The sequence below is a fragment of the Amblyraja radiata genome, chromosome 3 (assembly GCF_010909765.2).
Source record: "Amblyraja radiata isolate CabotCenter1 chromosome 3, sAmbRad1.1.pri, whole genome shotgun sequence".
NCBI classification, from domain to species: domain Eukaryota; kingdom Metazoa; phylum Chordata; class Chondrichthyes; order Rajiformes; family Rajidae; genus Amblyraja; species Amblyraja radiata.
In genome coordinates, this window is record NC_045958.1 from 60368567 (window position 1) to 60395789 (window position 27223).

General features: G+C 41.4%; 1 protein-coding gene across 3 annotated transcripts in view; it reads right to left on the bottom strand.

The window, feature by feature from the left end:
- pax5 (paired box 5) overlaps window positions 1-27223 on the bottom strand; it is a 249624-nt gene that overhangs the window by 25114 nt on the left and 197287 nt on the right. For 2 of the 3 annotated variants that reach the window (XM_033017875.1, XM_033017874.1), the window contains exons 8-9: window positions 26697-26834; window positions 26144-26245 (exon numbers count right to left, since the gene is read on the bottom strand). In XM_033017875.1, the coding sequence (XP_032873766.1) occupies window positions 26144-26245; window positions 26697-26834 (240 nt within the window). The remainder of the gene's footprint in view (window positions 1-26143; window positions 26246-26696; window positions 26835-27223) is intronic. The other variant, XM_033017876.1, reaches the window with a different exon arrangement.

Here is a 27223-nt window from a genome sequence, read left to right on the forward strand (position 1 = left end):
TTAAATTATTACCAACAAACGTATGAAATGGCCATTTCTATTTCTATCCTCTATCAAATCGCTGTGAGCGTCACTGATTAAAGTAAAATTTGACTACGTAATCTTCCCTCTCAGAAGAAAATGGAATGCAATGCTAGAGGTAATGTGTGTTTAATAAACAGAAGAACCCTTGAGAAATGTCCCCAGACTCCAAATCAGCTCCACAGCCGCACTGCGTGCATTAACAAACTCATGGCATTAAGATTCCATAAATGAGTGATGAGTTTTAGGTTCAGGTGGGCATACCTTGCTGTGAAGTAATTGTTCTACTCTTGGCCTGCAGTCGCATCTATGAAAATTTAATGCTCTCCCCAACACATTTATGAAATATTTCAAATAGTAATTGCTAAAATAAAAAATAATTACTTGCAAGAATTTATCACCTCCAATTTTCAAAGAACTGCACTTGTAGGCAGTCAAATTAAATCACACATAGTTTGAATAAAGTGCTAAGACTCCCATGGGGAACCAAACGAAGGAAACAATCATATCCTTTCTATGTTGTTTTCTGCAATTTTCTCCCACTTCTCATCGGGGTTTAACAGCATGAAAGCTGGTTACATTCCTGCATATCATTTATCAGGGGGTGAGGTTTAACTGGTTAGAACATCATCTAAGGCTGAAGGTCAATCACTCTTGGCAAGTCCTTCAGGATTGAGATTGATTTCTCCTGGGTCAGGGTATCAAGGGATATAGAGAAACCACGGGTACAGTCGGTTTTGCTGCAGACCAGCCATGATCAATTAGAATGGCAGGAGTGACTTGAGGGACTGTATGACCTCCACCTGTTTCTACCATCGCAACAGGTCCACAGCAGACAGCACCTCCCTGGCCCTACACTCATCACCTGGAACATCTGTATAACAAGGTCATCTATATTACACTACTAGTTATTTACTACAGCTCTGCCTTCAACACTGTAATTCCAACCAAAATAAATGTTCTCTCTCTCTCTCTCTCTCTCTCTCTCTCTCGCTGCACCCCCTCTGTTCATTCATTTGTTCTATATCACCATCTATATCTCTTGTTTCCCTTTCCCCTCTTCTCATTCTGAAGAAGGGTCTCGACCCGAAATGTTACCTATTCCTTTTCTCCAGAGATGTTGCCTGACCTGCGGAGTCACTCCAGGTTTTTGTCTCTTGCATTCCCCAACCCCCACTTCCTCCCACAGCCCTGCCACTGGATCCTGTACTTCCTGGCCCGTAGACCACAATCAGCAATCACTAAGGATAGGGGACAACATATCCTCCACAGTAATTCTCAACACCAGTGTGCCACAAGTATGGGTTCATCCTGAACACACTCACAGTCAATTCCTGCTCTAACTCCATTTACAAGTATGAGAACATTGTAGTGGGCCAGATCTCAAATAATAACAAGGCGGAGTACAAGAAGGAGATAGAGGAGCACAATTACATAGTGTCAAGACAACAATCTCTCCCTTAATGTCAGCAAGTCAAAGGAGCTAGTTATTGACTTCAGGAAGCATGGTGTAGGATAAGCCCCAATCAGCATCAATGGTGCCAAAGTGGAGATGATCTATAGGGTTCAAGTTCCCAGACATAAATATCCCCCACAATCTGTCCTGCATCAAACACATTGAAGCTGCAGCCAAAGCAGCTTTGCTTCCTCAGAAGGCCAAGGAAGTTTGGCATGTTTCCAATAAATCTTACCAACTTCTGCAGATGCATCCTAAAAAGCATCCTATTGAAATGCACCGCAGCATGATTTGGCAACACTTCTGACTTTAACAAATCGCAGAGAGTTGTGGATGTAGCCCAGTTAATCACGCAGACCAGTCTGCCCATCATCAACTCCATGTACACTTTACACTTTCTTGGGAAAGCAGCCAACCTAATCAGCAACCTTTTTCACCCCCTCTTCTCCCCTCACCTGGCGGGAAGTAGATACAAAAGCTTGAAACCATGTACACCAGGCTCAGGATTAGCTTCTTCCCCGCTGTTCCATAAACTAGGGTGTAGGCCCGATCTTCCAAACTCCCTCATTGCAGTACTTGGACTTGTTCTTGGTAAATATGATGCTATAATCCTGCAACACTATATTCTTCACTGGTATTTTTTTCTTTGGACCACCTGCTGTACTTGTATATGGCTTGTTTGTATTCTTATATAGTATGATTTGATTTGACTCGATAGCATGCAAACAAAAGCTTTTCACTGCATGTTTGTACACGCAACAATCATGAACCAATAACAATATCAACTTCTTGTCCTCTACAGAATTTCCAACCCAAATCAGGTCTGGGTTTGAGCATCACCACAGTACAGGTAAGGTGCATGGTAAAGTATGCAGCCTGTTAACTAACAGATACAATTTGCTTATATTCCAGTTCATGACTGCACCTAATAATTTGAACTAATAGTAAGTAATAATTTGAAGTGTAAAACAAAGTCACGCTGGCACTCACCACAGTAGCTACCCACCTGCTTTACTCATCAGAGGCTTGGGGCATGGCTGGGCGAAAGGTGGAGAAGTGTGAAAATGCACACCTCAAGATTCAGGACCAGTTTCTTCCCAGATGTTATCTGCCAACTGAACCATCTTACCGCAACCAGAGTGCAGTCCTGCAGTTATGGACCAGGTCAACAAAACCAGACACGGATCAAATCAGCAATACTGTTTGATCTACACTATCTACCTCATGGTGACCCTCAGACTATCTTTGATCGAACTTTACTGGCTTTATTTTGCACTAAACGTTATTCCCCTATCATGTACATGTACACTGTGAATGGCTCGATTCATGTATACCGCTGACTGGTTAGCATGCAACAAAAGCTTTTCACTGTACTTCACACTGCGTTTTTGATTTTCTGTTTTTGGATTGAATTCTGTTTTTAATTTGTGTCTCTGTGATGTCTTTTTTACCTGTTCTATTCCGATTATATGTTTTTATTCCGATTACTATGTAAGGTGTCCTTGAGATGTCTGAAAGGCGCCCATTAAATAAAATTTATTATTATTATTATTACTTCGGAAGAAACATTGATACATAGAAAAATAGGTGCAGGAGTAGGCTGTTCAGCCCTTCGAGCCAGCCGCCATTCGATACGATTATGGCTGATCATCTAAAATCAGTACCCCGTTCCAGCTTTTTCCCCATATCCCTTGATTCCATTAACCTTAAGAGCTAAATCTAACTCTCTCTTGAAAACATCCAGTGAATTGGCTTCCACTGCCTTCTGTGGCAGAGAATTCCACAGATTCACAACACTCTGGGTGAAAATATGTTTCCTCATCTCAGTCCTAAATGGCCTACCCCTTATTCTTAAACTATGACCCCTGGTTCTGGACTCCCTCAACATTGGGACCATTTTTCCTGCATCTAGCCCATTCAATTCTTTAAGAATTTTATTTTCTATAAGAAACCCTCTCATCCTTCTAAATTCCTAGATACAAAGACAATAGGTGCAGGAGATGGCCATTCGGCCCTTCGTGCCAGCACCGCTATTCAATGTGATCATGGCTGATCATCCACAATCAGTACCCCGTTCCTGCCTTCTCCACATACCCCTTGATTCCGCTAAGCCTAACTCTAGCTAACTCTTTCGAATGCATCCGTGAATCGGCCTCCACTGCCTTCTGAGGCAGAGAATTCCACAAATTCACAACTCTCCATGTGAAAAGGTTTTTCCTGATCTCAGTTCTAAATGGCTTACCTCTTATTCTTCCCAACATTGAGAACGTGTTTCCTGCATCTTGCGTGTCCAATCCTTTAATAATTATACATGTTTCTATAAGATACCCTCTCATCCTTCTAAATTCCAATGAATACAAGCCCAGTCGCTCCATTCTTTCATCATATGACAGTCCCGCCATCCCGGGAATTAACCTCATGAACCTAAGCTGCGCTCCCTCAATAGCAAGAATGCCCTTCCTCAAATTAGGAGACCACAACTGCACATAATAGATAATAGGCAGTGAATACAAGAATCCCTCTCATCCTTCTAAATTCATAGATACATAGATACAAAGACAATATGTGCAGGAGTAGGCCATTCGGCCCTTCGAGCCAGCACTGCCATTCAATGCACTCTGCAAAGGTATCATTGTCCCAGATTTATTTATTTATTTATTTAATTTATTTACTTATTTGTTCCGAACAAGTAAAGACATAAATAGGAATAAATAACAACAAAATCGAAATAGTCAAACCATTGGACATTCCAGGCAATATTTGCAAAGCAATGAAAAACATAAAGCAAAATTTAAATGTCCAACACTTTTTCTTTACAAGCTCGAAAAGGAGTGAGAAGAAGAATAACTTATTTAATCTCACCCCTTCTCCCTAAACCCTTCTTCCATATTTAATAATTAATTAATTAATAATAATAATACCCCAGACAATTTTTAGAGATGCATACAAACATATATATACATACAACTGATATACACTTACAAGTAATATGTATGAAGTAACCAAAAAACATAAATGTGATAGTATTGTGAGTAACTTTCACCCTGTTTGTCTGAGAAGTAACATTTTCATATAGCAAACAGTAAACTTCTTTGCAGTAACCTCATGCAGTAATATATCAATTTTATTCTGGCTATGGATGGCATTGGCAGACTCCATTTCTGGCCTTCAAGTTATTTAACTTTAGGTTTCACAAGGTAATTATTTTACTTTTTCAGCCATTTGAAGGTATGGATGAGTTATTCTCCTGTTTCCCAGTGAGGCTTTCCTCTCTAATTCCATAAACGTACTTCTCGAACATAAGGAGTAGGCCTTTCTTCTGCTCCGACATCGAGTAAGATTATGGCTTAAGAACTTAGTGTACTTTCCTGAAGAAGGGTTTTGACCCATAACATCACCTATTTCTTTTCTCCAGAGATGCTGCCCGACCCAATGAGTTATTCCAGCAATTTATGTCTAACTTCAGTCTAAACCAGCATCTGCATTTCCTACCTGCACATCAATCGGAAGAGTCAAGTTAACTGAATCTTAACATGATGTGAATCCCAAGATTAAAGCACCACTTCCATTACTCACAATAAGTTATGGAGGGGTACATTAGCTCATTTCAGGGCCAGGATTCACAGAAGCAAACCTACTGCTACGTATGCAACAAATCATTGCATTTCTCAAAATGTCCAAAAATGTCCAAAAAACAGCAACATCTAATTGTAAAAAAGTCAATTCAGCACTATCCAGAGACAAACATCAAGGATCACCAAGAAACAGTGCAACCAAATTGTACATTAATGTTACTGAGTTTCTCCAGCATTTTTGTCTACATTTAATGTTATAGATGTTCAGTATTATTGTACAATGATATTCATTGTATTGCATATGAATTGCATACAACGTGTTCTCACTTTCCTGGTTCAATAACTGAAATGGCAAAGAATGAAGAAGGCTGCAGAAAGTTGTGGACATTGCTCTGTCCAGCAGACACCCTGTGTGGTCTGGGAAGGATCATTTTCCAAAAGTAAACAGCAAACAGTAATCATCTTTGCAGTATCCTCAATCAATAATATATTGATTTCAGCAGTCCTTTCAGGTGAGACAGAGGCTTGCATACACCTCCCCTAACCTTATCCATAGATCTGGTGTTCTTTGATGTGGACTCCTGTACATCGATGAGACCAAGTGTAGACTTGGCGATCATTTCACTGAACAGTAATGTTGGGTTCGCCAAGGCCTACTGGATCTCCCAGTTGCTAAGCATTATAACTCCGCCTTTCCATTCCCATGCTGACACCTTTCTGCCCTGGGCCTACTGCATTGCCAGAGTGAGACTACAAGCAGATTGGAGGGACAGCACCTCATATTTTGCTTGGGTAGCTTACAACCCAACGGTATGAACATTGAATTCTCTCATTTTTCTACAAACACCTTGGTAACATGCTTTGTTACATGGATACACAAGAGAAAACAAATGGTGACATCTGGAGCAAAACAAACTGCTGAAGGAACTCAGCAGGTTGAGTAGCATGTATGCGGGGAAAGGAATTGTCAAGGTTTTAGGTCAACACCCTGCATCAGGGTTTTGGTACAATTTCACAGATTGAAAGTGAGCACAGCCTTGGTCAGCTTCTCTGAAAAAAGTACATAATAGCAAAGGGGCCATTTCATTAGGATTTACTAGGCTAATCCCTGAGATAAGAAGGTTTTCCTTGCATTCCTTGCAGTTTAGAAGAATGGGCCTGGCCTTATTCAAACATATTAGATCCTAAGGGGGGCTGACATGGTTGATGTTGTAATATTTTCACCAGTTGGAGAGCCACAAATAACAAGATATAATTACAGCATAAGGGACCAGTCATATAAAAATGGGATGCATGGAAATTTCCTCTTTCAGAAGGCAATGAATCTCTGTAATTCCCTGTCCCAGAGGGTAATGGAGGCAAAATCATTAGAAATATTTAAGATTGAGATGGATAAATATTTGGAAGATTGAGGAATTGAGGGTTATAAGTAACAGGCACAGAAGAGGAGCTGAGGCCAGCATAGATCAGTGAGATAGGCTTGGTCGTAAAAGTGAGATAGGCTTGAAGGGCTGAGTGGCCTACTCCTGCTATTTTCTTGTGTACCCGTGTGAACACTGCTGACGGTTCAGGTCACCACAGTAAAGGAAAAATGTGATTACACTGGAGAGGGTTCTGGGGTGATTTACGAGGATGTAGCATGACGGGAACATTTTAGCTGCGAGCAAAGGTTGCCTTAAAAGGATTGCTTCCTTTGGCAGACTGAGGGGAGACGTAATTGAGTTATGTAAAATCATCATGGTCTGGATGAGGATAAGGATCTCAGGTGAGTTGAGGAAAGGGGATCTCTACACCTTGTGGATGGTAGGGGTCTGATAGCAAAGAAATCCTCATAATATGTGAAAAGCACTAGGAGGTGCATTTGAGGAGCTGTGACTGGATTAGGCTGCGTAGTTCTTTTATGACCAAGATAGAGATGGTGGCCAAATGGCATAATTATTCTATGATCCCATAAGTATTAAGTTTGCAGTAGCCACCGATTATTTATATCACTGTCATTTATTTCTCTCATTGTAAATATTTTAATTTCACTGTAGACGCTCAAATGTACATAATAGCTTATTCACTGTGGTCTCTCACTATGGAACCCAATTGTAAATAAAAAGCATTGGCTGCAGCTTCTCATTATACAATATCATATTTACTGTATTCGCCTATTGCATGCATGACACATTCCCTGTGGCATCTCATTATATATGTATTACATTCACAAAGGCCTCTCAATGTATGTATATGAGATTCACTGTAATCTCTCTATATAGGTGTCATATTTACTGTGGTGTCTCCATATACAACATACTAATTGCAGCAACTCTCCAGATATATATCACACTTAGTGCATTCTCACATTGTATCCTTATTCACTGTAGTCTCGCAATTGAAGTTATACTGTATATCATTTGCCCTAACCTCCCATTATATAGATCACGTTCATTGTTTCCTCTGAATGTGAATATATCACATTCACTGTAACCGCTCTCTAATATAATGGCATTCAGAAGGTCTCAGTGTATTGTTTGTACTCTTCATTCTAATTTTTCAATGTATTATTATATCATTAAATCTCTCTCATTCCTTCGTTTTCTGAGCATCAGTTTTTCTCAATATCTATCTGCCTCACTAACTATCCAGCCCTCTCATGGTTTTTTTCTTTGTGTCTTTCTGTCATCACCTTTCTTTTTTATCTATCTCTCTCTTTCCTCCTTCCCTATTTTTCTCACATAGCACACTGTTTCTCTGGCTCTCTTTTGCTCTCTCACCTGCCACTATTATCTTGTTGGAGGATGCAAGATTCAGAGAAGGGACAAGATTCATAGAAGGCAAGGCAGGATAGCTGAAAGTTGTTTCCTCAGCCAGGAGATTGTAACTCCAGGCCTGTGGTCTCAAGATCAGGGTTGGCATTTAGGCCTAAGATGAAGAAAAATCTATTTTTTGAGAGGGTCGTAAATTTTAGGTTTCTTTAACCCACAGGGCTGTGGATATTCAAGGGTGCATTTGATAGAATTTTTGTTGCAATAGCAATCAAAAGACACGAATTAGGTGACAAAGTAGGAATGGATCTGCAATGGTGTTACTGAATGCCAGAGCAGGCTTGGGGGGCTATCCTTCTTTCCTCCCCTCTCTCCCTTTCGCTCTCACTCCTCCATTTCTCTCTCTCATAAGCCTGGTTGATGTTGTTCAGCAGCAACTTTCTAATTATTTCTCAGAAGTTAAGAATCACCAGTGTGATATGAACACACTGCAGAAAGTATTTAGGATATTTAAACAACTGAAGAGTGGCAGTATTTATAAATTGAAAATCCACTGAATCCAATAAAACATAATAAAACAGCACAGGGAAATGCTTCTGTGAACAGGGCTGAGCAAAGCCAAGACTTCCCCTGCACCTGCACGATTGCTCTGTTAAATCTCACATCTTTGTCATTAATTAGTCTCCGGATTATGTTAAACGATTTCTCATCCTCAGCACTGCCCTAATTTTTTATAATGAAATTGATATCCATAACTCTGGATGGATCCTCCATGCCCTGATAATTCAGCATTCATTGACAAGTGATTTTTTTTTTAAACCTAGCAAATTTCTAACGGGCGAATACACAAATCAATGGTTCTGATTAAATCAGAGTTTATACAGTGCCCTCCATAATGTTTGGAACAAAGACCCATCATTTATTTATTTGCCTCTGTACTCCACAATTTGAGATTTGTAATAGAAAAAAATCATGTGGTTAAAGTGCACATTGTCAGATTTTAATAAAGGCCATTTTCATATTTTTTGCATTTCACCATGTAGAAATTACAGCTGTGTTTATACATAGTCCCCCCATTTCAGGGCACCATAATGTTTGGGCCACATGAATGTCATGTAAATGAAAGTAGTCATGTTTAGTATTTTGTTGCATATCCTTTGCATGCAATGACTGCTTGAAGTCTGCGATTCATGGACATCACCAGTTCCTGAGTGTCTTCTCTGGTGATGCTCTGCCAGGCCTGTATTGCAGCCATATTTAGCTTATGCTTGTTTTGGGGGCTAGTCCCCTTCAGTTTTCTCTTCAGCATATAAAAGGCATACTCAATTGGGTTCAGATCGGGTGATTCACTTGGCCACTCAAGAATTGACCATTTTTTAGCTTTGAAAAACTCCTTTGTTGCTTTAGTAGTACGTTTGGGATCATTGTCTTGCTGTAGAATGAACTGCCGGCCAATGACTATTGAGGCATTTGGTTGAACTTGAGCAGATAGGATGTGTCTATGCACTTCAGAATTCATTATGCTACTACCATCAGCAGTTGTATCATCAATGAAGATAAGTGAGCCAGCAACTTCAGCAGCCATACATGCCCAGACCATAACACCCCCATCACCGTGTTTCACAGATGAGGTGGTATGCTTTGGATCTTGGGCAGTTCCTTCTCTCCTCCATACTTTGCTCTTGCCATTACTCTGATATAAGTTAATCTGCGTCTCATCTGTCCACAAGACCTTTTTCCAGAACTGTGGAACTCTTTTAAGTACTTCTTGGCAAACTGCAACCTGGCCATCATATTTTTGCAGCTAACCAATGGTTTGCATCTTGCTGTGTAGCCTCTGTATTTCTGTTCATGAAGTCTTCTGTGGACAGTGGTCATTGACAAATCCACACCTGATTCCTGAAGTGTGTTTCTGATCTGTCAGACAGGTGTTTGGGGATTTTTCTTTATTATAGAGAGAATTCTTCTGTCATCAGCTGTGGAGGTCTTCCTTGGCCTGCCAGTCCCTTTGTGATTAGTAAGCTCACCAGTGCTCTCTTTCTTTTTAATGATGTTCCAAACAGTTGATTTTAGTAAGCCGAAGGTTTGGCTGATGTTTCTAACAGCTTTATTCTTGTTTCTCAGGATCATAATGGCTTCTTTGACTTTCATTGGCACAACTTTGGTCCTCATGTTGATAAACAGCAATAAAAGTTTCCAAAGGTGATGGAACGACTGGAGGAAAGACTAGGTGCTGAGAGCTCTCTTATACCTGCATTAAGGAGGCATTTAAACACACCTGAACAATTACAAACACCTGTGAAGCCATGTGTCCCAAACATTATGGTGCCCTGAAATGGGGGGACTATGTATAAACACAACTGTAATTTCTACATGGTGAAACCAAAATGTATAAAAATGCTCTTTAATAAAATCTGACAATGTGCACTTTAACCACGTGTGATTTTTTCTATTACAACTCTCACATTGTGGAGTACAGAGGCAAATAAATAAATGATGGGTCTTTGTCCCAAACATTATGGAGGGCACTGCAGTTCCAGAGCTCCTAATGCACACATTGCACTGGTTACTCAGCAGACCGAGTAATACGTTAAAGACTTGCCTGCAAACAATTGAACAACCAGAAAACTGTTCTTTTCTGACAATTTCTTTCAGCCTTAAAAGTAAAGGGCCTGTCCCACTTGGGCTTCCTTTGCGCGTCATTTATGCGACATAATTCCAAAAAGGAAGAAAGATTCTAAGGGGAGTAGGAGGCAACCGTGGCTGACAAGAGAAGTTAGGGATAGAATAAAACTAAAAGAAAAGATGTATAACCCAGCAAAGAGTAGCCGGAAGCCAGAGGATTGGGAAACTTTCATAGGACAACAGAAAGAAACAAAACGGGTAATACGGGCTGAAAAGATGAAGTACGAGGGGAAGCTGGTCAGGAATATAAAGAAGGACAGTAAAAGCTTCTTTAGATATGTTAAGGGAAAAAGAGTAGCAAAGTCAAATGTGGGTCCCTTGAAGGCAGACACGGGTGAAATTATTATTCCTTGGCAACAAGGAAATGGCAGAAGAGTTGAATAGGTACTTCGGATCTGTCTTCACTAAGGAAGACACAAACAATCTCCCAGATGTACTGGAGGACAGAGGATCTAAGGGGGTAGAGGAACTGAAATACATTTTCATTAGGCGAAAAATAGTATTGGGTAGGCTAATGGGACTGAAGGATGATAAATCCCCTGGGCCTGATGGCCTGCATCCCAGGGTCCTCAGGGAGGTGGCTCTAGAAATAGTGGACGCATTGGTGATCATTTTTCAATGCTCAATAGATTCAGGATCAGTTCCTGTGGGTTGTAGGATAGCTAATGTTATCCCACTTTTCAAGAATGGAGCGAGAGAGAAAACGTGGAATTACAGACCAGTTAGCCTGACTTCGGTGGTGGGAAAGATGCTGGAGTCAATTATTAAAGAGGTAATAATGGGGCATTTGGATAGCAGTAAAAGGATTAGTCCAAGTCAACATGGATTTATGAAAGGGAAATCATGCTTGACTAATCTTCTGGAATTTTTTGAGGATGTGACAAGTAAAATGGATGAAGGGGTTCCAGTGGATGTAGTGTATCTAGACTTGTGTTGGGGCCGCAACTGTTTACCATATATATTAATGATTTGGAAGAGGGAATTAGGAGCAACACTAGCAAGTTTGCGGATGACACAAAGCTGGGTGGCAGAGTGAACTGTGAAGAGGATGTTATGAGGTTGCAGGGTGACCTGGACAGGTTGAGTGAGTGGGCAGATGCATGACAGATGCAGTATACGATAGATAAATGTGAGGTTATCCACTTTGGCGGCAAAAATAAGGGGGCAGATTATTATCTCAATGGGGTTAGGTTAGGTAAGGGGGAGGTACAGCGAGACCTGGGTGTCCTTGTACACCGGTCACTGAAAATTGGCGTGCAGATACAGCAGGCAGTGAAGAAAGCTAATGGAATGTTGGCCTTCATAACAAGAGGATTTCAGTATAGGAGTAGAGAGGTTCTTCTGCAGTTGTATAGGGCTCTGGTGAGACCACATCTGGAGTATTGTGTACAGTTTTGGTCTCCTAATTTGAGGAAGGACATCCTTGTGATTGAGGCAGTGCAGCGTAGGTTCACGAGATTGATCCCTGGGATGGCGGGACTGTCATATGAGGAAAGATTGAAAAAACTAAGCTTGTATTCACTGGAGTTTAGAAGGATGAGGGGGCATCTTATAGAAACATATACAATTATAAAAGGAGGGCAATTATAAAAATGTTCCCAATGTTGGGCGAGTCCAGAACCAGGGGCCACAGTCTTAGAATAAAGGGGTGGACATTTAAGACTGAAGTGAGAAAAAACTGTTTCACCCAGAGAGTTGTGAATTTATGGAATTCCCTGCCACAGAGGGCAGTGGAGGCAAAATCACTGGATGGATTTAAGAGAGAGTTAGATAGAGCTCTAGGGGCTAGTGGAGTCAAGGGATATGGGGAGAAGGCAGGCACGGGTTATTGATAGGGGACGATCAGCCATGATCACAATGAATGGCGGTGCTGGCTCGAAGGGCCGAATGGCCTCCTCCTGCACCTATTTTCTATGTTTCTATAATTTACGCGTCACGACGCACGACGCGCGCATGGGGTGCAATACGTGCGCATGGAGCATAGTGGCGTAGGCAGTGACATGTGGTAGCGCACGGCGCCCCAGGATTTTGAGATTCTCAAAATCTTCGCGCGCCACCTGCGTGACGCGCAAATGACGCCCAAGTGGGACAGGCCCTTAAAACAACATTTAACATAAAATAAACCTGCAGTGCCTTAAATTCCTGTGACCATTCCAAGTTCATAGGTTAGGCTTAGCATGTTAGCATTATGGTGGCTAATGTTATGCTTCGATTTAAGAAGGCCTGCAAATAAAAAACCAGGGAACTATAAACCAATACTCTTAACATCTATGAAGGAAAGTTACTGAAAAGGATTTTGAGGGATAAGATATACATGCATTTAGATGGACGGAGGTTGATTAGGGATAGTCAGCCTGGTTTTGTACATGAATTTCGTGAATTTGATTGAGTTAATAGACAATAGACAATAGACAATAGGTGCAGGAGTAGGCCATTCGGCCCTTTGAGCCAGCACCACCATTCAACGTGATCATGGCTGATCATCCCTAATCAGTACCCCGCTCCTGCCTTCTCCCCATATCCCCTGACTCCGCTATTTTTAAGAGCCCTATCTAGCTCTCTCTTGAAAGCATCCAGGGAACCTGCCTCCACCACCCTCTGAGGCAGAGAATTCCACAGACTCACCACTCTCTGTGAGAAAAAGTGTTTCCTCGTCTCTGTTCTAAATGGCTTACTCCTTATTCTTAAACTGTGGCCCCTGGTTCTGGACTCTCCCAACATCGGGAACGTTTCCTGCCTCTAGCATGTCCAAACCCTTAACTATCTTATATGTTTCAATGAGATGCCCTCTCGTCCTTCTAAACTCCAGAGTGTACAAGCCCAGCTGCTAAATTCTCTCAGCATATGACTGTCCCGCCATCCCGGGAATTAACCTTGTAAACCTACGCTGCACTCCCTCAATAGCAAGAATGTCCTTTCTCAAATTAGGGGACCAAAACTGCACACAATACTCCAGGTGTGGTTTCACTAGGGCTCTGTACAACTGCAGAAGGACCTCTTTGGTCCTATATTCAATTCCTCTTGTTATAAAGGCCAACATGCCATTCGCTTTCTTCACAGCCTGCTGTACCTGCATGCTTACTTTCATACTGATGTACAAGGACCCCCAGATCCCATTGTACTTCCCCTTTTCCCAACATGATGCCATTTAGATAGCAATCTGCCTTCCTGTTTTTGCTACCAAAGTGCATAACCTCACATTTATCTGCATTAAACTTCATCTGCCATGCATCTGCCCACTCCCCCAACCTGTCCAAGTCACCCTGCATTCTCATAGCATCTTCCTCACAGTTCACACTGCCACCCAGCTTTGTGTCATCTTTACTTTTCTGAAGTAGCCAAGAAGGTTCTTAAGGGCAAAGCCATAAAACTTGTCTATATGAACTTTACCAAGGCTTTTGATAAGGTTCTGCATGGTAGGCTGCTCTAGAAGGTTTGATCACATGTGATCCAGGGAGAGGTAGCTAAATCGAAACAGAATTGGTTTCATGGTATGAAGCAGAGGGTGATGGTGGAAGGTTGTTTATCAACTGAAGGCTTTTGAATAGTGGTGTGCTTCAGGAATTGGTGCTAGACCGAGTGTTGTTTCTCATCTATATCAATGACTTGGATGAGAATATACAATGTATGACTAGTAAATTTGTAGATTACACTGAAATAAGTGATATCATAGACAGTGAGGATGTTTTTCAAGAATTACAGCGGGATCTTGATCAGCTGGGCAAGTGAACCAAGGACTAACATATAAAGTTTCATTCAGACAAGTGTGAGGTGTTGAATTTTGGGATGTCCAACCAGGGCAGGACCTTGACAGTGAATAGTAAGGCCCTGAAAGTGTTGAAGAGCATAGGGATTTGGGAGTACAAATACATAGTTTCCTGAAATTGGCATAACAGGCAGATAGTGTGGTGAAGAAGGCTTTTGACACATTGACCTTCATTAGTCAGGGAATTGAATATTGAAGTTAGGACATTATGTTACAGTTGTAGAAGACATTGGTGAGACTGCATTCAGAGTACAGTGTTCAATTTTGATCACTCGTCTATAGCTAGGATGTCATTAGACTGTAAAGAGTGCATAGATTTGTGAGGATGTTGCCAGGATTCAAGGGCCTGAGCTATCGGGAAAGGTTGGGCAGGCTCAGACTTTATTTCTTGGAGTGCAGGAAGCTGAGGAGTAATTTTATGGAGGTATATTAAAAAATGAGGGGTATAGATAGAGTAAATGCATAGGAGTCTTTATCCCAGATTAAGGGAATCAAGAAGTAAAGACTAAATATTTAAGGTGAGTGAGGTAAGGTTTAATAAGAAAATGAAGGGCAACTTTTTCAAACAAAGGTGGTAAGTATCTGGAATGAGCAGCCAGAGGAAGTAGTTGATGCAGTAATAATACATTTAAAAGACATTTGGACAGGTACATGGATAGGAAAGGTTTATATGATCCAAACATGGGTAAATTGGTTGAGCTTAGATGGAGCATTTTGGTCGGCATGGACAAGTTGGGCTGCATGGTCTGTTTCCTTGCTTTATGACTGTCCAATCAGTCCCTTGGCCTTTATTTCAAGAGGAGGAGATTAATAAAATTTCATTCTATATCTGCAGTAGTGTATATTGAAGGAGTTTTCTTCCCAGTACATGATGTGAACAGGTTGCTTGGAATTAGATAATTCGGGAAATTTATTTTAATTTCCACATTGCTGGGCTAATATTTTCTAAGAACAGCTATTCTCAACAAGAATCCTGGATTTTGAACAAGAGAAATCCAGATTTTGTGATAAATATGGGGGAATATTTATGAATTTCAATAAAGAGAGATTCAGCTGCAATTATTTGCCTAATGGAGTTTTTCCACATTTTGTAGTCATGTTGGGGCATTATTAGTAGTGTAGGTTTCAAACATTATGTTGCTCTGATTGAATGGCACGGAATTAGGAACAGCATAGCCTGTTATGTGGCAGAGTCAATGGGTTGCACTCCATGTCAGAAAATTACATGTTAACTTCAATGCAATGAATTGCAGGGGCAGAGCACAACCCAAAATAAGGCATGACCAGTTTGGGATGAATTCCTCAGTGCTAAGATGCTCACTGACTACGCAGGAGAAATCTAAAGAAAGCCAATATTCTCTATTTCAATTATAGCCTGAAACCTGAAGGAAGTAAAGCTGATTTAGTTAATTATCACAAAAAGAACTATAACAGATAAATTAACACTGCATTGTTAAAACTGGGCAGCTCTGTATCAAACTGCTTTTCTGAATCATTGATCTGTAATTAATCAGGGAGTCACACATAATAAACAAGGGCCTAGAATTGAAATCACATGGCACGTGGCTTTTTATGTGCTATGCAACTGAACTGTAGCATGAAATAGATCATTAAATGGGATTAAGCTCTTAGAGTGTACAGAGTTCATAATGGTACTTTTAATCATGTGGCTGTAATGCATATATGCACAAAGAACATAGACCATGCAGGAGTAACATCTATCCTCAATGTCCAATTGATGCTTCCCTTGTGAAATTAATTAATTTATATGGAATTAACACATAGTATGGGCAACCACAGGAAATGAGGTCTGACGGACAGAGAAAAGCCCTGCACCTGCTCTACTTAAAGGGATCATCAATTACTCACAGGTTATTGCAGCGTGCATTGAAGCATGGCTCATTGGAGTCAGATATGTGGAACCTTATAGCTGCACAAATATTGGAGCGTTCTGAATATTACAGGAATGAAGCCATTTTCTTGTTACCTAAACAATGGGTGAGTTGGCGACAGTCATGCAAGTTGTTCAGCCGGACCAATAATAAGAGAAATGCCACGGAAGCTGAAGGCAGAGGAAAGAAGGGTTTTCACCAGGAAGCAAGTCTCCGCAGACTCTCTAAAGAGCAATGTTCCCATCTCAAATCTGTCTGAGCATCAATACAATTGTAGGCTTAGAATATTAAAGTCAGTGACCTCTGTCACCTTTTACAGATGGTTGTTCAGTCAGCCCCCCCACCCCTCCGTGTCTGGTTTGCACTGCAGGTGAAGGTCTAGCATCTGGACCATCACAGATAGATGGATGTCCTGACAGATAGGCTTCAGCATGACAGAGGACACAGGGCAACACAAGTATCCTCTGCTCATGGACAAATCATTTTTTGGTCAAATAAATTATTTGAGTTAATGGTTCCCAACTGGAAACATAATGTTTTTTTAAATTGCTCATCATCTTAGTATCTGGGCCTCACTGGCTACGGCAGCATTTATTCCCATCTTCAATTGCCCTTCATAAGGTACCATTGCTTCCTTTTGATGAAACATTGGAATGAAACATTGTGCAAACATTAACAAACATCTCCACTGTAGTCTTGTGATGAAAGGAAGGTCATCGATGAAAGAACTACAATGGTTTTTATAGGTCATTACCCTGAGGAATTCCATAGGGATTTCAACCACAACTATTTTCAAAGATGTGGGCTGCTGGCAAAGCTGAAAAGAGAATACTCTTGATCCACCATGAGAATTTGAGGATCCAGTGAACATGAAGCAAGGATATGCCCCAGTCAGAATAGTGTATGGCACAGTGGGCATATTGTCTCCATGCAAGACCTACTTTTAACATGGTCTAAGGGATGAGAGGATTTGTGGGATGATGCTAGTTTATCTTGTGGAGTCTATTTTAACAGAAGCCTGATTTTTGTATCCCACAAATGTAAATGAAAAATTATCAAGTGATTTGGTTTAAATCGCTCACAGCGCCCATATTGGGGCAGCACAATGGCACAGGGATGGCACAATGGTGCAAGGATGTGTTTTCTCCAGGTGCTCTGGTTTCCTCCATCATTCCAAAGACATGCAAGTTTGAAGGTTAAATTGCTTCTGAAAAATCTGTCCCTAGTGTATAGGATAGAACTAGTGGGTGGGGATTGCTGGTTTGCGCAGACTCAGTGGACCGAAGGGCCTTTTTCTACGATTTATCTGTAAACTAAACTAAACTGGAGATGGTCTTCTCGCTCAGTAAAACACAACGATGATCATTTACAGGCAATTGGGAAGTTCCCAATCTAATGTACACGTTTACATTATTTCAGAGTCTGTTTTGCACATTACAGTTTCTATGCTGCTGTTGAACAAAACATTTTCACAAAAAATGGGGGAAAAAGATATTAAAATAATATTTTGTAATGCAGCACCTTTTAACAGAATGAACTTTATGGTTAGTACGGGTCAAAAGCTATGAGAATTATTTTTTTAAATGATTGCAGGTTGTTTTTTTAGTTAATGTGCTGCATTTCTGAAATTCTCCCAAATTTCTCAACTTTATAACAAAATAAAATCCTTCAAGTCTTCAAGTCAAGTTTATTCGTCACATACACGTACGAGATGTGCTGTGAAATGAAAAGTGGCAATGCTCGCGAATTGTGCAAAAAAACAAACAAACAATCTACAACAGAATGGAACAGAATCACATATTACATATTTGTGGGAGGGAATAAAATGGTAAAAAACAGCAATTTAAAAAGACACTGCACAACTGTAAAATGGTACAGTAAAGTTAGTCTCTGGAGAGATAGGAGTTTACAGTCCTAATGGCCTCTGGGAAGAAGCTCCTTCTTATCCTCTCCGTTCTCACAGCATCGCAACGGAGGCGTTTGCCTGACCGTAGCAGCTGGAACAGTCCGTTGCTGGGGTGGAAGAGGTCTGGTTTACAGGGAATAATATTTTGTAGATTGACATCACATTGCCATTCTCGCATTTCATTGAATGAAACCCCGACTTGTAATTTTCCATACCATTACAACAATGCTGTTAAATTAAACAGAAAGATACGCCAGCCACAGGTACTTTTCTGTACTAAGATTCTCCTCCGTCCCCTGCAATACTGATCGATGGCCAGCCTACTTCTCTAAGACCCATCTTAATCATATAATTAAACCTTAGAAAGTTTAGCTCTAATTCCACCAACCTTCTTCACCACCCACCATAGAGCAATGCTTCAGTACAGGTTGATGTGACTGATTTATTGACAGAACCTAGCCAAACTCTCTATCACCGAGTGCCCCATGATGCCTCCTTGTGGTGGATCTATTTCAAAATGGGAAACGCAGGATCATCGACCACTGACAGAAATTTCAATGAAACAGGCTGGCAAAGGTAGCATTTGCAGCCCGACTGCAGAATGGAATCATTTGCATGTTAATATTCATATTGCTGAACTTGCCAGAAGACTGTGGCAGTGAGTGACTCTTACAATGCTTGGAAAATGCTTGACTGATTTGACTACATTAATGAGCTAGTTATGGTAATTTTGTTATTACAAATGCACACATTTCTACAATTTAATGCTGGTTTGAGGAACTCTTATGCTAGATCAGTTGCTATTGGTTGTAATGTTTTTGCAGCCTTAAGAAGACATTGTCAGGGATATTTATAAGATTACTCCATTAGAGGCAGACAATATGGAGCATTTGTGAACATGGAATGCAATAGTGCTTGGCTAGTACGAGGCAAGATGGCAGCAAATCGAATACTCTTTTGTTCGGTGCTGATTTTTATTTTCCAATTACAACAAAACAGAGAGAAAATTTGTCATCATTTAAAAGGGGCTTCCAAATTATGACCATCTTCCAAATTTATTTTCCATCTCTTTTTATTTATTTATCCATCTCTTTGTTTAGTTTAGTTTAGTTTACAGATACAACACGGAAACAGGCCCTTCGGAAACCGGAGCACCCAGCGAAAACCCATGCAGGTCACTGGGAAAACATATAAAGTCTGTACAGACAGCACCTGTAGTCAGGATCAAACCCAGGTCTCTGGTGCTGTTAGGCAACAAATCTACCGCTGCGCCACGATGATGCCCTATTTATTTATATTTATTTGTTTGTTTATATATTTGTACATTTGGTAGCAAAAACAGGAAGGCAGATTACTATCTAAATGGCGTCAAGTTGGAAAAAGGGGAAGTACAACTGGATCTGGGGGTCCTTGTACATCAGTCTATGAAAGTAAGGATGCAGGTACAGCAGGCAGTGAAGAAAGCGAATGGCATGTTGGCCTTTATAACAAGAAGAATCGAATATAGGAGCAAAGAGGTCATTCTGCAGTTGTACAGAGCCCTAGTGAGACCACACCTAGAGTATTGTGTGCAGTTTTGGTCCCCTAATTTGATGAAGGACATTCTTGCTATTGAGGGAGTGCAGCGTAGGTTTAAAAGGTTGTAAACTCTGGAGTTTAGAAAGATGAGAGGGGATCTCATTGAAACATATAAGATTGTTAAGGGATTGGACATGCTAGAGGCAGGAAACATGTTCCCAATGTTGGGGGAGTCCAGAACCAGGGGCCACAGTTTAAGAATAAGGAGTAAGCCATTTAGAACGGAGACGAGGAAACACTTTTTCTCACAGAGAGTGGTGAGTCTGTGGAATTCTCTGCCTCAGAGCATGGTGGAGGCAGGTTCTCTGGATGCTTTCAAGAGAGAGCTAGATAGGGCTCTTAAAAATAGCAGAATCAGGGGATATGGGGAGAAGGCAGGAACGGGGTACTGATTGGAGATGATCAGCCATGATCACATTGAATGGCGGTGCTGGCTCGAAGGGTCAAATGGCCTACTCCTGCACCTATTGTCTATTGTCTATTTTCCCCAAGATGGCGCCGCGAGCGGCAGCCTCGCCAGCAGCTCGTGTGTTTCTTTGGACTTTTTGTTGTTTTCAGCATGCCTCCCAGTGTGTCTCCCAGTGTGTCTTGTGTGCAGGGTGCTGGGGGGAATAGGGAACCCGTTCCCAGTCACTCGACGGAGATGCAACTTTTCTCCGTGTCGTACTTTCACCCCTTTCACGGCCTAACAACTGGATTGGTGTGGCCTTTCCGACCGGAGACCGGCCCAGATCCCAGAGCTTCAGCAGCTGGTGCAGTGTGGACCTTCACATCGCGGAGCTGCGATCCTTTGCCAGGCCTGCTGACTTTACCATCATGGAGCTCGGTCTGTGGAGCTTCTAGCCGTGGGCGCTGCGTGGGTTCTAACATCGCTGAGCTGCCTGCGTTCCTTTGCCGAGGAACTCCAGAAGAAATGCTTCGTCCGCAGGGCCTGTGGACGGCATCATGAAGCCGCGGTCTCTGATTGGAAGCGTTCCGATCCTTCCCAACGTTGGAGTTTTGATCACCCCAGCGAGAGGGCCTGTACATCGGGCCATCTGTAGCGGCGACTGAGGAGGGTTCATGGCCCTGACCACTGGTGAACGGAGGAGGAAGACTGACTGGACTTTTGTGCTTTCCACCAGAGCAGGAGGTGCTGGTTCTGCTGTGGTGGATGTTTATGTTTTACAAGTGCAGTCCCATTGGGTCTGCTCCCCCAACGCAGCCGTTCCCTACCCGTAGCCCCCACGGGAGACGTGGTCCTCCAACTCAAGCCGTTCCCGAACATAAGATTCCAGCACTCAGCAGTGCGGCTGTTTTTAAATAGCGTCCTTGAGGCGAGAGGCGGGCGCCAGCAGCCGTTATGGTCGCTGGCCAGCAGGAGGCGACAAAATGATTGAGTGGGGGGGGAAGAAGGATTTTATTAAAAATGTGTACATAAACACGACAAAATTTAATCAGGAGTGGATACTTGGAATGAAAAGTGAAATCTCTACCGAAATGGAAAAAATCTCGGCGTTTCTGCGTCTGGTGTTGGCATAGCAACGAATCAAAGGCTGGCAGCCACAAGTCAGGCAGACACACACACACACACACACACACTTTTATATTATAGATAGAAGATAGATAGATAGATAGATAGATAGATAGATAGATAGATAGATAGATAGATAGATAGATAGATAGATAGATAGATAGATGTTGAATTCTGTTATGTATTGTGTTTGTTCTTTCTTGCTAGGAGAGGACTGCTCATCCGCCTAGCTTACTTATGAGTGAAACTACATCATGACGAATGGCTAACACATCATGAAGCAGATGGCACCACTCAACCCCGAGTTGGAGTGAACGCCATAGATAGATAGATAGATAGATAGATAGATAGATAGATATTTGTTCATACGTTTAGCTTAGTTTAGAAGTACAGCTTGGAAACAGGCCCTTTGGCCCACCAAGTCCGCACCAACCAGCGATCACCTGTTCACTAATTCTACCCTACACACAAGGGACAATTTTGCAAAGACAATTAGCCTACAAACCTGCACGTCTTTGGAGTGTGGGAGGAAAGCGAAACACCCGGAGAAAATCCATGCGGTCACAGGGAGAACGTACAAAGTCTGTACACACAGCATCCGTAGTCAGGATCGAACCCGGGTCTCTGGTGCTGTAAGGCAGCACTGTAGCTCTACCGCTACACCACTGTGCTGCCTCTCCTAGGGCAAATGAGCAGAATTAGGCCATTTGGCCAGATTTAGGCCATTCGGCGCATCATGTCTTCTCTGCCGTTCAATCATGGCTGATCTAACTTTCCTTCTCATCCCCATTCTCCTGCCTTCTCCCTATAACCTTTGACACTCTTACTAATCACGTACCTGTCAATCTGCACTTTAAAAATACCCAACGACTTGGCCTCCATAGCTGTCTGTGGCAATTACGTCAACAGGTTCACCATCCTCTGGATAAAGAAATTCCTCTTCATCTCCTTTCTAAAGGTACTTTATTTTATTCTGAGGCTGTGCCCTCTGGACCTAGACTCTCTCACGAGTGGAAATATCCTCTCACATTCACTCTGTCCAGGCCTTGCATTGCTTTGAGTGTCATCAAACACTCATCATTTGTTAGTCCAATCATCCCTGGGATCAGTCTCGTAAACTTCCTCTGGACGTTCTCCAATGCTTGCACATCCCTCCTCAGATATGGACCCAAAACTGCTCACAATACTCCAAATGCGGTCTGACCAGTTCCTTAAGCCTCCACATTACATCCCTGCTTTTATATTCTAGTCCTCTCAAAACGAATGCTAACATTACATACTATCGGTTCAACCTGCAAATTAATCTTTTGGAATCCTGCACCAGCACTCCCAAGTCAGATTTCTGAATCTTTTCCCTATTTAGAAAATGGTCTATGCCTTCATCATATCATCTATAAACTTGGCCACAAAGCCATCAATTCCATCATCCAACTAATTAATATACAACGTGAAGAGTAGCGGACATGGCATCGACTCCTGCGGAACACCACTAATTACCGGCCACCAACCAGAAAAAATGCCTTTATTCCCACTCTTTCCCTTCTGCCATTCAGCCAATCTTCTATCCTTGCTAGTATCTTCCCTCTAATAACATGGCTCTCGTCATGTTTAGCAGCCTCATGTGTGGCACCTTATCAAAGACCTTCTGAGGTAAACAACATTCACTGTTTCCCCTTTGTTTATCCTGCTATCTACCACCTCAAAGAATTCCAACAGATTGGTCAGCCAAGAACTCCCCTTCACAAAACCATACTGACCTTGGCCTATTTTATCATGTTCTTCCAAGTACTCGGAAACCTCATCCTTAATAATGGATGCTAAAATTTTACCAACCATTGAAGTCAGGCTAACCAGCCTATGGTTTCCCCCCTTTTGCTTAATCCCTTCTTGAACAGCAGTAACATTTGCAATTTTACAATCCTCTGGGCCAATGCTGACTCTAGTGATTTTTCAAAGATCACCACTAATGCCTCCACAATCTCTAAAGCCACCTCTTTCAGAACCCTGGGGTATAGTCCATCTGGTCCAGATGACTTATCCACATTCAGACATTTCAGCTTCACAAGCACTTTCCACATTGTAATAGCAACTACACTAACATCTTTCCCTCCTGACTCTTGAATTTCTGGCACATTGCTGGTGCCTTCCTCTGTGAAGACATACAAAAAACGTATTCAATTTGTCCATCATTTCTTTATTCCCCCTTACTACCACTCCAGCATCATTTTCCAGCAGTCCAATGTCCATTCTTGCCTCCCGTTTTTTAAATCTATTTATCTTTCTATTTATTTAATTCATTGTTTATTTTCCAGCTTCGCACCCAATAAACATGCCTGCGGGGAATCATACACTCGGGGAGCATTTATGGGAATCACAGAAGGCCCAACAGCATATTGAACTCAAAATCATGGGCAAAATACATGGATTTGACATTAGGCCTCAGCAAGTAGAGAGGACTGACAGTCAAACAAAGGCTTCCTAAGCAGCCACTCTCTCCCTCCATTTTAAATGGGAAGGAATTATAAATTGTGCAATATACTGTTAATAAAAGCAACAAGTCATCGGTTTCAACAAACAACCTGATGGAGGATCTCAGTGGATCGAGCAACATGTGTGGGTGGAAAGGAATGCATCAAATTAAAACATCTGTTTTTTTTTACATTAGGCTATTTCATTATGTTTTGTATGAAAATGTAACTTTTTTTTTTGTCATGTTTACTATGTGAATCCTTGACTGCCGGCACCATAAAATCAGGAACGCACTAGACTGAGTCTGCGTTGCTGGAGTACCAGTGTATTATTGTGGATGAATTTTAAGACTGAAATTTTGTCCTGAAAGTGTAACATTTCTATTTTTTTTCTTGATATACTTTCAGTACTTCGCAACCAGATGCTTGATAGTGAGAGAGACAGATAGTGAGACAGTGTGAGTGATGGAGAGAGATGGAGAGAGATGGATAGGAGAGAGAAGAAGGAGAAAGACGAGAGAAGGAAAGAGGAGAGAGAAGGAGAGAGGAGAGAGAAGGAAAGAGGAGAGAGAAGGAGAGAGAGGAATGAAAAATATAAAGAGGGGAGGAAGATGTACAGAGGCATGGAGAACATGCACACACAACAAGATACAGAAAATTGTAAGGAAAGAAGATCATACAGAAAAAGGAAAAGGAGAGTCAGGAATAGTTAAGGAACAAGGAGGAATGTTGTGGACTATATTTCTAAAGCTACAAGTGTATATAGCAATTAGAATCCTGCAAATCTGATTAAATATAATAATTATAATAAGGACGGCTCAATTTCCATTGATGTAAAGAATCTGATTCTCTACCGAGTTCAATTATTTGTCTCCCACGTAAGCCACTGCACAACTTCCCCAGCTGGAAAGATGCTGCAGGTCTGAGCCATGAAGCCTGTGCCCACAAGCAGACACAGATGATTAAACAATGCAGCAACCTTTAGTTGTGGATTAAATCTGTGATTTTTAGGAAAAAAACAATACAAAATATATGCCAGCCGCTCTTTGATTTTTTTTTTCCCAGTTGTAAACCACTATTGTCAGTTTATCAAACATCGAATATTGAATTTAAAACTTGACATTTGATGTATTTTCTGATTTGCATCATGCTATGAAACTAGAATTAATCTAAAGATGTGCATTTCCCATGCACAGAAGAAACTAATTCAATTTTAGGAAGGGCACGACTGAACAAAAAATATCTAACTGCAGGTTTGAGTTCTTTTTAAAAATTGCATCAGATAGTGCACTAAAATATGGCAACATGCATTAGAATTTCTATATGGGTGTATTACCAAATAAAATGTGAAACTGAACCAGGTAAGGAGATATTAAAAATAAAATGCACACTATCATTAAAATAATATATTGATCATCTTAAAGGACAGCTGAGCTACTTTGTCCTGAATGACCAGATGTATAACTGTTTGGTCAAAGAGTTAGATTTTAGTGAGCAATTTAGAAAAAAAATGGTTAATAGCAAAGCAGGGAGACCTAGAGAGTTCTAAATTCCACAGCTTTGAGTCTTGGAAACTCAGAGCATTCACCATTGCTGGAACAATTCTTTAAGAAGCCTGTTGATATTTTAGTGGGTGTAATGGTTGGTAGAAATTGCAGAGGTAGGAATCGGTAAGCGTATGAAGAAATTTGAATCAGATGACTATAATACATTGAGACTTTATGTAACTGGAAGCCAACATAGATCAGAAGGGGCAGGGGTGATAGGAGAATGAGACCAGGATAAAGTTTAGCTTGCCTGAAATTCGCAGAGGATAGAAGCAGGGTCACCAGTCAGGGGTGTGTTGAAATAAGTCTAATCTGGAGCAACAAAGGGCTGGATGAGGAGACGAAAGCATAAGTGGAGTCAGGCAATATTACTGTTACAAATATGTGGTCTCAATGATTGCACAGATCAGTATTAAGACTGGAAAATGAAAGAAAAAAGGGGAGTGCAGCCCACCATGGAAAGGGAATGGAAGAAAATTGTGTGGTTGCAAAGGCAATATTAAGCTTGTTATTGTTCATGTAACTCTGAGTCGCATCATTATAAATAATGCTGAAAACTAATTTGTTAAGGGTCATTTAAAAATAAAATGCATGTTTTCATTAAAAACAAATTACCGGTCTTCTTAAAGGACAGCTGGGCTTCTGAGTCCTGTTTAATGACTAGATTTTCTACCTATATCACCATCCTGAACACCAAAGCCTTTTCTGTCGCAGTATGTTGAACGTCCCAGGAGATTAGTACTTCTGACAGTTAAGTGAAGGAAGAAATATTAGAGATGTATCTACGTGTTTTATCCCTGTGGAGAAGTGTCTAACTGTAGAGAGGTTAATGAGACCAGCGTCTTAGCTCCTTCTCACAGTGCTTTTTTCAGCCAGTGACTGCAACAGAGATCTTTGTCTCCTGTGAAATATGCAGAACCCGAAACAGTTCAGAGAGTTCCCTCTAATGCCAGCATCCTGCATCAAACACTGGTTCTTGCACTCACCAGGCACCATTCCTGTTAGTGTTGGGGGTGGGTAACTGCCCTGTGCAGCGGGGGGCACATGTGGAGGGTAGCCAGGAAGGGTCGTGCTGGCCAAGTCGCGACCTAGAAAACAAAGCAAAATGTAAGAGACCAAGTCAAGGCCTTAAACATGTAGCTGACATAAAAGCCCATAGCTTCACCCGTAATCAGCATGCGTCCACTGTAGAGGTTTCATATAATGACCACCCCTGGGACTGTCATCAGGTGCTCTCTCCAGCCAGGTGATCCCTTAATGCGTGTTCATCCATGATTCATTGCCCATTCATTGAAGCTGACATTGGATACTTGCTACAGGCCTGCTCTGTTTAAGGTATTGCCAAAACGAGGCAAGTATAGTAAGACCACAGACTGAGCAGATACCGAGAGACAGAGGAGACAGAGTCTATCAAATCAGTCGACACCATGATACAAAAATCAGAGGTAACATTTCTAGAAAATACATGAAAAGGATACTGTGAGATCAGGGATAGATTAATTAATGTCAGACAAGCCAGTGCTACAAAGCTGTACCCACCTGAACCACCTACTGTTACGAAAGGTACACACGAGATATCTGAAGTATTGCTGGGGTACATATTTGTCATGTCTGTTCTGGTGAAGGAGTCCACACCCCAGACATCTGTTGCTTTCAGGGTACATACACCTAGAACATCTGTTTACAAGAGGAACATACGAAAGATGCCTGTTGGTATCAAGGAGTATACGCTCAAAATACACGTTTAATGAAGGGTGTGCACACAAGCTTGGTGTTGTTAATGGCGCATGTCTAATTGAGGTGCCTTTTTATTAGAAGGGGAAACTTAGTCAAGATAACTATTGGGCCAAAAATGCACAAACCACATTTTCACATGTTGTTTTAAAAAAATATCCAGCTGGACAGCTTCCATTAAGACATGGTACACTTTCAAAATGTTGGTAGCAATGAAATGGTGTGCACCCAAAAGATGCCTGTTACTATGAGGAAAGGAAACATAAAAGATGCCTGTTCTCAAGAAGGAATACTGCTGAGGATGTCACATCTTTTCCAATGTTGAATATTTG